This window comes from Diuraphis noxia, unplaced genomic scaffold, assembly GCF_037042655.1.
Source record: "Diuraphis noxia isolate RWA-SAM2 unplaced genomic scaffold, SU_Dnox_SAM2 contig0001, whole genome shotgun sequence".
NCBI lineage: Eukaryota > Metazoa > Arthropoda > Insecta > Hemiptera > Aphididae > Diuraphis > Diuraphis noxia.
This window is the reverse complement of record NW_028301711.1, coordinates 38,946,376-38,959,766: the sequence shown is the minus strand read 5'-3', so window position 1 is coordinate 38,959,766 and position 13,391 is coordinate 38,946,376. Positions and strand designations below refer to the sequence as shown.

Genomic DNA, 13,391 nt, shown 5'->3' with positions numbered 1-13,391 from the left:
CAACAGAAATACTGACAATTTTCTAATGCAGTAGTAAATTGGGCATTTCCAGCGTTCCGTTTCGAATAAAATAGAAGGGTTAGCGCTCAAAAAAAAAAAAAAAAAAAAAACAGAAGAAAAGAAAGGAAAGAAAGGTGTCTTCATCTTGACGTCCTCTCAAATCAAGTTAATTGCTAATGAGATAAATAGTAAGATGAATAGCCTCAATTTTGCAGTACTTTCGTCACTGTCAAATGTCGATTGTTATTAATATGTTTTACGATGAGTTATGAGTTATTATAGAAACGTTATACGCGGAAATCTCAGCGGTGACAGTAGAGACAATATTTAAATTCCTTCAGGATTATTAAAATTTGAAAAATTTGATGATTTTTGAGGGGCATTAAATCAATTGCAAAATGTTACAGTTTTGATGAAATAGAGGACACTGGAGTTAAATTATTAAGTGTAGGTATCAATACATTATTGTTCTTGGTGTAAGAAACAAATAACTTCTGTAGTTAATGATGGTTTGACCTTACCTATTTTAGCTACTTTATTTTTTCAAGGTTTACTTATAGAGTCGAGCCTTTTGAATACGATTAACAAATTGGTAGAATTGTAATTGAAAAAATCAACCGATATTTGAGAGTGGGATAATAATAACTGTGATCATATAATGTATTATCATATTATGTTCAAAAATCGTGGTTAAAACTCTATCGGTCTCAAGCCCTCACTTTAAAAATGTATATTTTGAAATGGAAAAAGGTGTCTTCTTAGATATTTCATACTTTTTAGAACATCACCTTCTCTTTCCATAGATATAGATTTAAAAGCATGCGCTCTCCCGTAACATGTTGAAATATTTTTTCTGAAATATGTGTTATAACCTCTGCAGGCCTATCCATTGTGCATAGGTATGATCACGTGGAACTCTGCAATTTCAAAATGAACCTATATTTTGAAATAGAGAAAAGTCGAAAAGTCTATATTTGCCAATGATATTAGTTTAGTACTTTCACAATTTTTATGCGAACAGTAATAATGTGAAATGTTTTTGGAGTGTCTATTCATTTAGTGCCTAAGAGTACTTATATTATTATTCAAGAATAAAGAAAAAATATATAATATTATATACCTAATATATTTATGTATGTATTTATATAATAACAACTTTATTAATTAAAATCATGAACATAGGTATAATATTATACTGTTTAAATTTAAATTAAGAAAAATTCAAGTGTTTCAATCAAAAATCCTCTGATTCAAAACTAATGCTCTTCCTTATATTTCAAATCATACTCTTCTGTAGAGATTGTATAACTTTTAGTTTAAAAAAAATTTTTTAATTATTTTGTATTAATTTATCTATATTTTCGTTGAAACCATAGATAATATATTATCTATGGTTCAAACACGCTGTAAATATCAAATGGTTTGGGAGACACTGGGCCTTTTATCAATTTCTGTTAGATTATGTGTAAATGCCGTATCATAGCTACCCGTGATAACTTATTTCGAAAATTATCTCGTGTTGTTTTCGAGTATTTTTCGTTTCCTTGTAAACTTACAATTTCCTTAATCTTCAATTATATTTATTTAATACAATATCATTCACTTTATTTTTTAATTTTCAAAAATGTCTAAACAAGAGTTTATTCAGTGGATTTGTGATAAACTTACTACTTTATTACAGTTTGAAGTACAAAATGACATGGCTGAGTAAGTACCTACACTAATATTATGATTTTCTATTAGAAACTAAATGTTTGATAATACAGTTTTTGTTTGTAGGTACATAATTTCCATGCAGTCAGAAAAAGACATTGATGGATACTGTAATTCATTATTAGATATCAAATCTCAAATTCATAAACAATTCTTAATAGATTTAAAAAAAAAACATAGAATTTGTAAGTTTTTTTAAAAATTTGTTTGATATATTTGTTGATCAAATCTTATTTGATTGCTTCATTTAGTCAACCAAAAACCAACATCTAGTGTTCAGAATACACACCCTCCTAAGCAAAACACAAAATCCTCTGTAAAAGAAGATCCACAAAAAACAAACACAAATACTAATCAAAAGGTACATTTATTGATAATTATTGGAAATATTTTTATAAAGTATTTTCACATTTTGAAAAATATAAAATAAATTTATAATCTGTTGCTCTAAAATGTGATAAATTGGGTTAATAGTCTTTTAATTAGATTAAATTAATACTAATTAAAATTAGCCTCAAGTTTTTTATTTAAGTGAATAACAGAATATTATTTTCAATTAAGTGTAATTAATTAATCATAAAACATGAACTTCATGTAACTTTATTCTTAAGTGGATCACTTATTAATGCATAATCTATTATCTTACATCTTATATTCTTATATGTTTAAAATTATCCTTGCCTGCTGACAGTAGAGTTTAAGCCAATTTGGGTTTTATTAGTCAATATATCTCTTCTTAACTTTACTAATTTAAAAGTTTCTTATTATTCTTCACAAATTTTATATATTTTCTTTGCATCAATATATTCTACTTACTATACTGCTAATTTTTCCCTAATAAGGACTAAGGATTATTTAGATTGTCAATGTAGAACTATGTTTTTTGTATATTTTTTAATTTTTGTTTTCATTCTTAAGGTTATTAATTATTTGAGATATGTATGTTAATATAAGTATTGTTAAACCTGGGATATATGTCTGTGTTTTTAAAAATTTTTTTTCCTTTTATTATTATATACACAACTGTACCTCATGGGTACAATTAGAGTATTAGCTGAGATAAAAATACATGAATACGCTTGATAAAAATAGTCATCCAGTGATGACACTTATAAATTTTCAAAATTTAAAAGTATAAATTGATATCCTAAAATACACGTTGGTTATATTTACAGAAAAAAGAATCTAAATCAAAAAATAAAAAATATGTGAACATTTATACAGATGAAGGTGTTAATCGACAAGAGGTGTTTTTAGAAGGTAAAAATGTATCTTTATTCACTTAAATATTTATTTAATTTTGAATTGTCATTAAGGTCGTCATAAATGTGATTGTCAAGCATCTAGACATGGTTTAGTAAATAACTGTTTGGACTGTGGTCGAATTGTATGCAAACAAGAAGGATCTGGTCCATGCGCTGTATGTGGTAAATTGGTATGAAAAATTAAATTTTTCAAAATTTGTTCAGAAATAAAATCATTCCTAAATATGTCAGGTTTGTTCAGATGAAGAGAAACTCTTATTGAAATGCAATAATAATAAATCAAAACAATTATATAACCAATTAATTGAACAAACTGTTACTTCGGCTGCAGACAATAAAGCTCTGGAACATCGAAATAAGCTACTAGAGTTTGATCGTACCAGGTTAAGAATATCTAAGTGTTATCACTTACAGTTTAAAAAAAAAAAATATTTTTATTACATTACAGTGCTAAGCGTACCAATGTAATAGATGATCAAATGGATTATTATTCAGTTAATAGTGGTTGGTTATCATCTAAGCAACGAGAACAATTACAAAAGAAAGAAGAAGAACGCCAAGAAAAGAAACACGGGTCAAGAAAAACAAAAAAAATTACTATTGATTTTGCCGGTATATAATGAATATAATTATTTATGTATACATAACTAATAAGATAAGGATAAAAATAACAGTTATATTGTATACTAACAGGTAGAAAAGTTTATGAAGACAATGAATCCGATGCCGAAGATGATATTGATGTAGAGTCTGATGGTGAAGGGACACTTCCAACTGTGATCAATGAACATCTAAACAACCCATTGATAAAAATGGATATAAAGGTATAAAATAATATTACTTATTTTTTCATATATTATAAATAGGGTTCGGATTTGAAGGCAATATAATCAATAAAAAAAGCATTTAAAATGTAAAAAAAGGCATTTCATTTATATAAAAAGTAATTAAAAAATATTCTACAAAAATAAATACAGTTACTAGTTGGTACTACAAAAAAATTCAACTTAGAATCGTGATTTTGTTTAACTTACGGCATAATAAAAAAAAAATCAGGATAAAATAAACATGCGCAAAAATTATTAAAAGACAATTGCGGTCCACAAATGCAAACTGACAGTCTTGAATCTACGCATTATGAACATATTTCAATCTTAAAATAGCTAGTACAGATACTTTTATGGCCATATTAAATACTCAATAAGATGGCAACAGATAGATCATTATAGAAACATAACATAAACTGTTGGTGTCAGGTTCTTACACAATTACACAATGACACAAATAATGTTTAAAGACGTTTATTAACAAAAACTAGATATAAACAAATAACAAAGGGCACATATGCCTCGACTAGGTAAAGCGTCCTCGGATGACGATACACCGCTGTGATCGTCGGGAGCTAACTGTGTACAGTGTGTATGTCGTATGTGGCTCAGGAGAGGACAGGTCTCCTGGAGTGGAGTCAGGGTTGCCAACAACTCGGCCGTCCTGACATCAATGCGTCCTCGTATTGACTTTCACTTGACATAGTCATCCAGGTAAGCTGGACGACGTCTGTCTCTTCTGCTGGGTATATCTTCGGGCACCTCGCCACATTGTGTGTCGGTCCCTTCCCCAATGCTGTTATCCGTGTATGCGGTTTCAATGGTTTCATCATCTGAACTGCTAGTTTCCTCCTGGATGTCGCATTTATCTTCAACCAGTCGCCACTGTTTTAACTGCAGTGGTACTGAAAATGCGTCCACCATCTCTGGGCACACTGGCAACTTGATAGGTGTCATTAGGAAGTACCTTAAGTACTTGCAAAGGACCCCTGTATTTCACTTGTAGTTTCGACGCTTCTCCGGCTATTGGTAGCGTAGACATTGCCACGACCTCTCCAGTATCGAACACCACATTATCAACACGTTTCTGGTTATAGTACTTCGCCATGCCTTTTTGTTTCTCACAAATTCTATCCCTTGCCTCTTGTTGAGCGACCCTTGGGTCTTGACATGCAGTACTATTTAACCCAAATTGCTGTATCACACCGTTGGTCAGTTTGGGAGTGTAACCATATAGTAACTCATATGGCGTCCTCTCAGTAGTCTTATTGTATGCAGTATTCAAATACATCTCAACCTCTTTGACAGCCTTATCCCAGTGAATATGCTTGTCAGTATTTATCATTAAGGTGCTAACCAATGTCCGATTCACTCTCTCCACCTTCCCGTTCGCCTGCGGGTGTCTGGACGAGTTCAATGTATGTTTGATTGAATAAACTTGACAAAATTCCTCAAAACGCTTCGATGTGAAACCAGTACCTCGATCTGAAATAATTCGGTCCAGAGCACCTCTTATTCGTATTAACTCGGTCAGGTTCTGACAATAATTCTTGCTAACAAATAATGCACCGTATTCATAAGCTCTTATCCATTTGTACCGATAATATGTAAGCTGTGTATAAAATTATTAAATCAACTGAAAATTAAACATAAAAAAGTAATTTATAAGTAAAAAGGCAAAAAAAATACGTCTCGGAAATTAAATGAAACACATTTTTGTATAAAAATTATTTTTTTATTATTATTATTATAAGAAAGGCTTTTGCCTTCAAATCCGAACCCTGATTATAATTAAATACATTTGATATATATTTAAAAAAAAAAAATGTATTGCCTTTTAGTTTAATGATGATGCTATAAAAAAAATTAAAAGACACACCATTGATCTTCAAAAGCCTCTCATACAAAATAACCCAGGATTCAGTAGGGTACAAGATGCTGAGTTAATGTTGATGGCTGATCCAGGTCTTTGTTTGAGCATGCATCAGCCATATGCATCTCTCTTGTTACTTAACATTAAAAGGTAACTTAAATATCATTAAACAATCTGTGTACTATGTGTATAATTTCTTATTCAATCAAACATATTAAGATTTCGTTAATATTTCATTTTTAAATATACTTAAAATTGTCATTAATTGACAATAACAATCTTCACAACAAATAAAACTTACTCTTTCCAAGTAGGTATTATACAATTAAAAGCGGTTTGTAATTTATTTTAATATGGTTACCTCATATATATATATATATATAATTAATGAGTAAACTTAAATGCTACTTTTTAGTTTCTTTTCACTACTACATTTTTTTTTTCTTTAATTTTAGTCATGAAGGGCGAACATGGTTTACTTCACACCGTGGAAGACTTTGGATTGCATCAACTGCTAAAAAACCCAGTCTAGAGGAAATAAAACAAATTGAGACGTTTTATAAACATTTAAAAGGAGGTAAGTGTACATTTGAAAGTCTTGAGGCTCCTAATAAGTTATAATTTCAGCTATTAAAAAAATAAAATAAAAATACATGGTGAACATTTTTAAGCCTATGATTAATTATAACATTTATAACTTATGAGTTACAACAAATTAACTAATTTTGTTTAGTAAAAAATTGTCTTGTTTTAAATATTCAATTTTTGAACATTCATGTAGCATTCTTAACCTTTATAAATCTCCATAAAAACAATTTATCAATATCTTCGTATTATTTTATTGAGCCTTGGTGTTCAAACTTTTGAATACAAAATAATTTGTGATTTAAAATAGGTATCTATTAAAATTAAACATTAGAATTTTGTATTTCTTGATTAATTAATTAATTAAATTAAATTTTTTCTACTTTGTGTTAAGATATTGAATTTCCGAAACGATATCCAACTGGATGTTTGTTGGGCTGTGTGAATGTAGTGGATTGTTTGTCTCAAGAAGAGTACATTTCAAAATTTCCTCAAGGAGAAAATGAAAGTCCTTTTATATTTATATGTAAAGATCCAATCATGATGGCAAATCATTTTCCAATTAAAGGACAACATAAAATTTGTAAGTGTTTAAAATAAAGTGTAGAATATTTTATTGTCTTAATTTTTTTTTCAGTTAAATTAGATGAGAAAATTCTTAACGCGGCTCAAAAATGTTTAATGAAAGAAATAAGTTGAATGTGATATTGTTTATTAATTGTTTATGATAAAGTGTAAGATTATACTTAATATGTTTTATTTCAATTATAAATATTGTCTTTGAATATTTAAATAACATCATTATATTGTTAAAATGTTAATCAACTAATATTTATTATATTTATTTGTTAAAAAATATCTATATAGAAATATGTCAATATGTTATAAATATTCATTTAAAAATATTTTATTTTGTCATTAAAAATTAAACAAATGTACTTTATCATTTTAATTGATTAAGTTAATATATTACTATATTAATAATTATGCCTCAAACTGGATTGTGACTTTTGTTCAGTTATCTAAGTACCTGTGACATACAAGGTATCCCATGAAGATTTATACATTGTGACATCTCTTGAAATAATGAAGATATAATTATGTATATATATACTGTGTGTCCCAAAAAACAGAGGTACACATTATCAATCGTTACCCTGTATAAATATCTTTTAATTCTGTTTGCATTTCATAACAATAAAATTTTATAAATAGTAAATGATTTATTAATAACAATTTTGATTACATCACAGTTTTAAGAGGAAAATAATAATAATAATAATTTAAAATTAAATTAAAATTAAATATTCAAATTTAAAAAGATTTTTAAATTATAGCTCTAAATTAACCAATTTTGAGATAACAGTACAAGTTGATTCATCAAAATGTTTTGAAATAAATCAATCGATCCGAAAATTATATTTAAAATAGAGATTTCCATTTTTTTTAAATAAAGTTTTGTTGCCCATGCGCAAATACATCAGTTAAAAAAAGTAATGTTTAATTACAATGCTATTTGATTAACATGGCCTTACTCATAAGGTAGCTGTGAAGTTGTCTTTAAGGATTAAAAATATTTAAATTTATTTAAAAGTTGTGGTAAAAAAGTTAAGAGAGTTAAAGTCGGTGTTTTTTTAAGGAGTAAAAGTTAGGCAATTTATGTCACAGGTACATCTGGGTGATGTCAATATGAGCGATTGTAAATGAATATTAGAGTATGTATGCAGTGTTTACTGTGCACACCAATAGTGTATTAAGTATTCAGTTACTTTAAGAAGAAATGTACCTCGGCTGTGACAAAATTGTAAGACTTGTGTGATTTTCATCTTCATCTTGTAAAAACCCTAACATTTATTGACAAATCTTCTAGACTCCTAGAGAATGGTCCAGGATTTATTTTTAATTTTAATTTTTTCAATACATATGTTTGAACAAAAATTAGCACTTGAAATAGTGTTCTGCGGTTATTTAGAGGAGATTTTAATCAATATTATTATTTTAACATCATTAAAAATGAAATATTCAATATCACACAATATTGTCACAGTACAGTACAGTACAGTTTTTTTTTCTGGCAAACCACCTTAATGTAAGCAACTAATTTCCGTGTATTTTAATAATTATTATCACTGAACTAAAATAAAAGGAACAGTTATACATTTATAATGGTTACTTTGATTTAAACAATTGACATTTATTGCATTTAAATTTTTGTCAGCATAATATTATGTTCCATTTCATTTCTACATTATACTGAAATTGATGCAATATTCATACTTTTATAGTATTATATAACTATTATAATACTCAGTGACATATTTACGGTGGGATATGGGGGATACATCTCCCCGGTTTCTTATTTGCTACTTATTTATTATATTGTGATTTCGATGTTAAATGAACTACTCCTTCCCCTTAGGGAAATTAAATGTTTGCTAATGTATACCCCCCTGACAAAATTCTAAATACGCCACTGATAATACTATTAGAAGTATCTGATGATATAAGTTTACAAGCATTTTTAATACACTGTGTCAAATCATACAATCAATTTACCTTTGTTTTAGAAAACTTACAATTATAACAAATTACAAAAATATTTACAAATACAGAACTTTTATTAAAGTATTGAGCAATAAAGAGGTAAATTTAACTCACCTAAAATAAATAATAAGAAAACGATAATAACATGTATAAAAAAACCAGAAATATAACAAATAAAGCAAGGACTTTCATGAATTGGCATACTTTTTCTGGTTGACTTTATGGTATGCTTAGTAAGTAGGTACACAGTACATTTTACGTTTATGATCAAATACCCATAGTTTTTAGGTCATGTTTTTCCATTATTGTGTTTAAAGGACATATTTTTAATTAAAAGTGCATATTTTTATTTAGTTAATTGAAAATCAAGCACATAGATATTTTTCATGAATCAAGTTCAATAATTAAATTATATTTGAATGAATAATGAGATCTGTATTATTCTGTATTATTGTTTTTTTATATATATTGGGTACATAGCAAAATAAATTAGGTTAAATAATTTAAATTAATAGTACTAATTATTAGTACTATCCACCTGTGGTAAATTGAAATATTTGATGTACACTTTTTTGAAATCATATTTCTAAAAATTTTATTGCATTCCAAATTAATTTAACCAAAAAATTTTTGAAATTTAAAAAAATAAGCTGCTTGACTTAGATAAATCTTTTTACCATCAAAATTGTTCTTATAATTTATAAGATTCACAAATAGGCTTTTTTGAATTTATCCAACATTTTTTTTATTAAATTAAAATTATTTTTTATTTTTAGTAGGTACTAAGAGAAAAAAACATAAAATTTATTATAAATTAAGCCTTAGGGTCACTTAATGAAAAATTAATAAATAGGTACATAGATAAAAATTATTAATTTGAACAAAAGTTATTCCAAAATAGTCAGTTCTATCTGTTACACCTTATATACATACATGATACATAGATACCATGTGTAATATAATATATTGATATTTTAATATTTATAATTTACTTTAAAAACTTATGTTTTTGATATACCTTACCTATATGATTAAATATTAATAATAATTACAAAACCATATTGTTTTACTATCAAAATATTTATAATCCAACATCAATCTAATATTTAATAATAAAACAATTGATATAAAAATACAATTAAAATAAATCAGTAGGATGTAGGTAAAACAAGGGTGACAATTTAACATGAGATTACCTATAATCAAAAAGAATGCTTTTACTCAAAATATTATTATACATTTTATATTAATATGTTAGGCTGACTAGCAATTAGCTGGTTGTATGGATTTTTAGGCTGTTTTTTCTGTCTGATGGTACTTAATAATTTTTTCATCAAATTCGACTCAGCAAATACCTAGAAAAATACAACAAACCAAAAGAATTCAATTTAAAAAATTAAATAACTATAATTCTTAAAGCAGACTTAAAGACATTGTTTACAATAAATATTTACCTCAATATTGATAGCCAAGTAAAGATTTAAAACAGGAAAAGCAAGTAGACTAATAAGAAAAAGTCGCTGTTCTTTTTCGTTGCGAGAATTTTTCAAATTGACCATGTCGAATATGTCTGTAAACGTAGAGTATCTAGTTGTTTGCAACATCAGCGTAAATAAAGTCAATGTTACAATGACAATTGTGAATGATACTATAAAAATATATTACACAATTTAATAGATGGAATAAAATATGCGAGATGTTTATAACGTGTTTAGTTAAAATATGCTTACGGTTTTTGTAAAATGGTTTTCGATGAGGATATCCCTTGTTTAATACAAATGCTAAAATAATGTATTGGTATGAACTGGTTAAAAACAATGTAGTATTTTCCCAACATGAAATAACATCATTGTCAGACCATGCAGGACGTGTAGGTATAAACCTATAAAATCACAGGATTAACAAGGAAATTAAATTTTGTTTCATAAAATAAAATAGTGAATAGGTATATTATATGTAACATCAATATTCACTTCATATCTACATAAAAAAATTTTACGAACCCCCCCCCCCTTCCTTAAGAAGATCCTGAATTTATCCACTGCACTAATTGGTAAATATCAAAATTACTAAAATTATTGTATGGAACTATACATAAAGTTCTTAACTTTTAACAGCATTTTTATTTTTATTAACTGTATATACAGCAATACAGCACAATAAAATCTAAGCTCAAAGCTAAGTTCTAAAAGTAAATTTTATAATTCATTAACCACAAATAGTTGACGCTGAGTATAAATAATACTTGGGGTGAATCAAACAGACAACAGTGCAGTTTTGTAAGATAGGTACTTCCCGTGTGATGGTGTTAGTGCGATTATGATGGTCTCATTTCGTTGGGTGGGCCCATAGAGTAATATTACTCTATGGGTGGGCCATTCAGTTATCAGTCATTACCATGGTTTGGTCTGGTGAACAACGGGGCTTCGCCATCCATACGTTTTTTGAAAATGGTTGATCTTTCATCGCAACTCATCGAGCTTTCCGGCTGCAGTTTAACCTTGCGCGTCATGATACTGTCCCTCACCGTAATTTAATCGCGAGTTGGGTGCGTACATTTGAAGAAACTGGATCTACACTAAAACCTAGGGGTTAAGAAAGATCCAAAACGGCAAGAACACCCGAAAATTTGACAAGAGTGAGAGAAGCTATTGTGCAGTCGCCTACGCGTTCTATCCGGAAGCATTCAATTGCATTGGGCATTTCTAACCGCTGAGTAAGGAGGATTTTGCATCAAGACTTATTTTTCCACCCGTACAAGATTATGATTTTACTTTGACTATGAAAATCGCGTGAATTGCTCACAAGAAATGTTGAACCGGATCCATGTGAGGTCAACATTTTTCAGTAGTAACGAGGATCGCTTTCATCTCAGTGGAGTAGTGAATAAACAAAATTTTCGCTATTGGGCAGAAAATAATCCTCGGCAAATTCACGAGAGACCTCTTCACTCCCCAAAAGTGACCATGTAGTGTGCAATTTCAAAATTCGGGGATCGGGCCTTATTTTTTTGATGTTGAATGGACAAACCATAACGGTCAACGCTCAACGTTACGTTTCCATGTTGGACAAATTTTTTGAAACTCAATTGGAAAAGATAATGGAAGAAACAGATATGGGGGACATTGGTTCCAACAAGACTACGGCACATACTGCTCGAGTTTCAATGTCGAAGCTGCGACAGATGTTCCTTACACACCTCGTCTCTCAGAGAAGTGGAAGTAGCCCGCCCGCTCACCGGACTTGAGCATTTGTGATGTTTTTCTTGTGGGGCTATCTGAAGGAAAAGGTTTTTAAACATTGGCCTCACACCTTAGAAGAACTCAAAGAGCTAATTAGGGAGGAAATTGGCGCTATACCAGTCGAAATGTGTCAAATGTAGTAGAAAACTTCAGAAATCACCTTTTCATCAATGTATCGCTGCAGGCGGCCATCATTTTTCTGATGTCATTTTAAAAACTTGATAAATAAAAGCATGATATACTGAAGAAAATTAAATAAACATAATTACTGTAAGTTGCGTAGTTTTTTTTTAATAGCCTTTCAAAACTGCACTGTCTGTTTCGCCCCACCCGGTATTTATTTACGATTATTTCTAGGCTAACATAAATTTGCCAGTCAATTATTATGATAAAATTAATAATAATTAAGTTAAATAATATGTTTTTTTTTTAAATTGTTTATAGAAAAACTAGTAAGTAACGTTTAATACGTTTAAGTACGTTAAATTATTAAAACAAAAACAAATTAATATAATTGAATAATAAAAAATTCAAACATAATAGGCTTTTAGCTACAAAAAGTTACTATTTAAAATATTTGGTACTTGTTTGTTATTGCCCCGCCAGTACATCGTATAAAATTTATCTCCCTGCCACTCTTGTTTGTTAGGTATCGCTCCGCCATAAATAAAATATATTATAATATTTTATACAAAGCTGATTGTTTAATATTTTAATAATGCAAAACCCAATAAGTTATCATCTTTATTATGTTAATCAAAAAATGTTAATATATTTTTATGAAAAAATGTATTATTAAATATTATTATTTTTTATTTAGAAGGAGATCAAATTATAGCACATTCCCAGATCAAGTGGATCATATTATATAATATGTTTAATTGAACTTTTGCATTTTTTTGTAGTATATTTTTAACCTAACCTAACCAGTGACTCACGGACATAATACATTTTTAAAATTGATCATTAACTACAGAAAATGTGTATTACCAATTATCATTATATTACATTTTAAGTTTTCTATAATCATTTGTTAACCTGATTCAGTTTGAATAGATAGTCAAATGATTTTTTAAATAAAAATACAACACAAAAATACTTGCCAATCTTGTAGTTCTAGGTAATATAGTGACCCTATTTGTATTAAAGCACAAACCAACAATTGCAAAAACAGTGGTATTAAGTTTTTTGCAGTCAAAATTTTTGACAAAGGACGGTGAGGATGAACTTTGTCAGTAGGTTCAATATCACCCATTACAATAGCTAATGATGTAGTAAGAATAAAATCAAAGTATAAAAATTGGAAATTTCCCAGCATAATACCTTTCTGAAAATATAAAAA

General features: G+C 28.3%; 2 protein-coding genes across 5 annotated transcripts in view; one reads left to right on the top strand and one right to left on the bottom strand.

Moving 5' to 3' along the window:
- Nucleotides 1-1,508: 1,508 nt before the first annotated feature.
- Nucleotides 1,509-7,215, top strand: LOC107171056 (activating signal cointegrator 1). 2 transcript variants are annotated; one of them, XM_015521313.2, is made up of 12 exons: nt 1,509-1,707; nt 1,780-1,898; nt 1,965-2,074; nt 2,889-2,973; nt 3,030-3,148; nt 3,210-3,361; nt 3,427-3,590; nt 3,672-3,802; nt 5,647-5,828; nt 6,134-6,255; nt 6,658-6,846; nt 6,901-7,215. In XM_015521313.2, the coding sequence occupies exons 1-12, from the start codon at nt 1,625-1,627 to the stop codon at nt 6,960-6,962; spliced, it is 1,518 nt and encodes a 505-aa protein (XP_015376799.1). In that variant the 5' UTR covers nt 1,509-1,624; the 3' UTR covers nt 6,963-7,215. The 2 variants fall into 2 exon arrangements, with proteins under 2 accessions (XP_015376799.1, XP_015376860.1); XM_015521374.2 differs by having other exon boundaries at nt 1,535-1,707; nt 1,767-1,898.
- Nucleotides 7,216-8,862: 1,647 nt separating this feature from the next.
- LOC107168243 (polyamine-transporting ATPase 13A3-like) overlaps nt 8,863-13,391 on the bottom strand; it is a 30,997-nt gene continuing 26,468 nt past the window's right edge. For 2 of the 3 annotated variants that reach the window (XM_089216658.1, XM_089216651.1), the window contains 4 exons: nt 13,153-13,376; nt 10,538-10,689; nt 10,262-10,455; nt 8,863-10,162 (listed from right to left, as the gene is read on the bottom strand). In XM_089216658.1, the coding sequence (XP_089072784.1) occupies nt 10,049-10,162; nt 10,262-10,455; nt 10,538-10,689; nt 13,153-13,376 (684 nt within the window). In that variant the 3' untranslated portion in view covers nt 8,863-10,048. Of the gene's footprint in view, nt 10,163-10,261; nt 10,456-10,537; nt 10,690-13,152; nt 13,377-13,391 lie in introns of those variants that run through there. The other variant, XM_089216663.1, reaches the window with a different exon arrangement.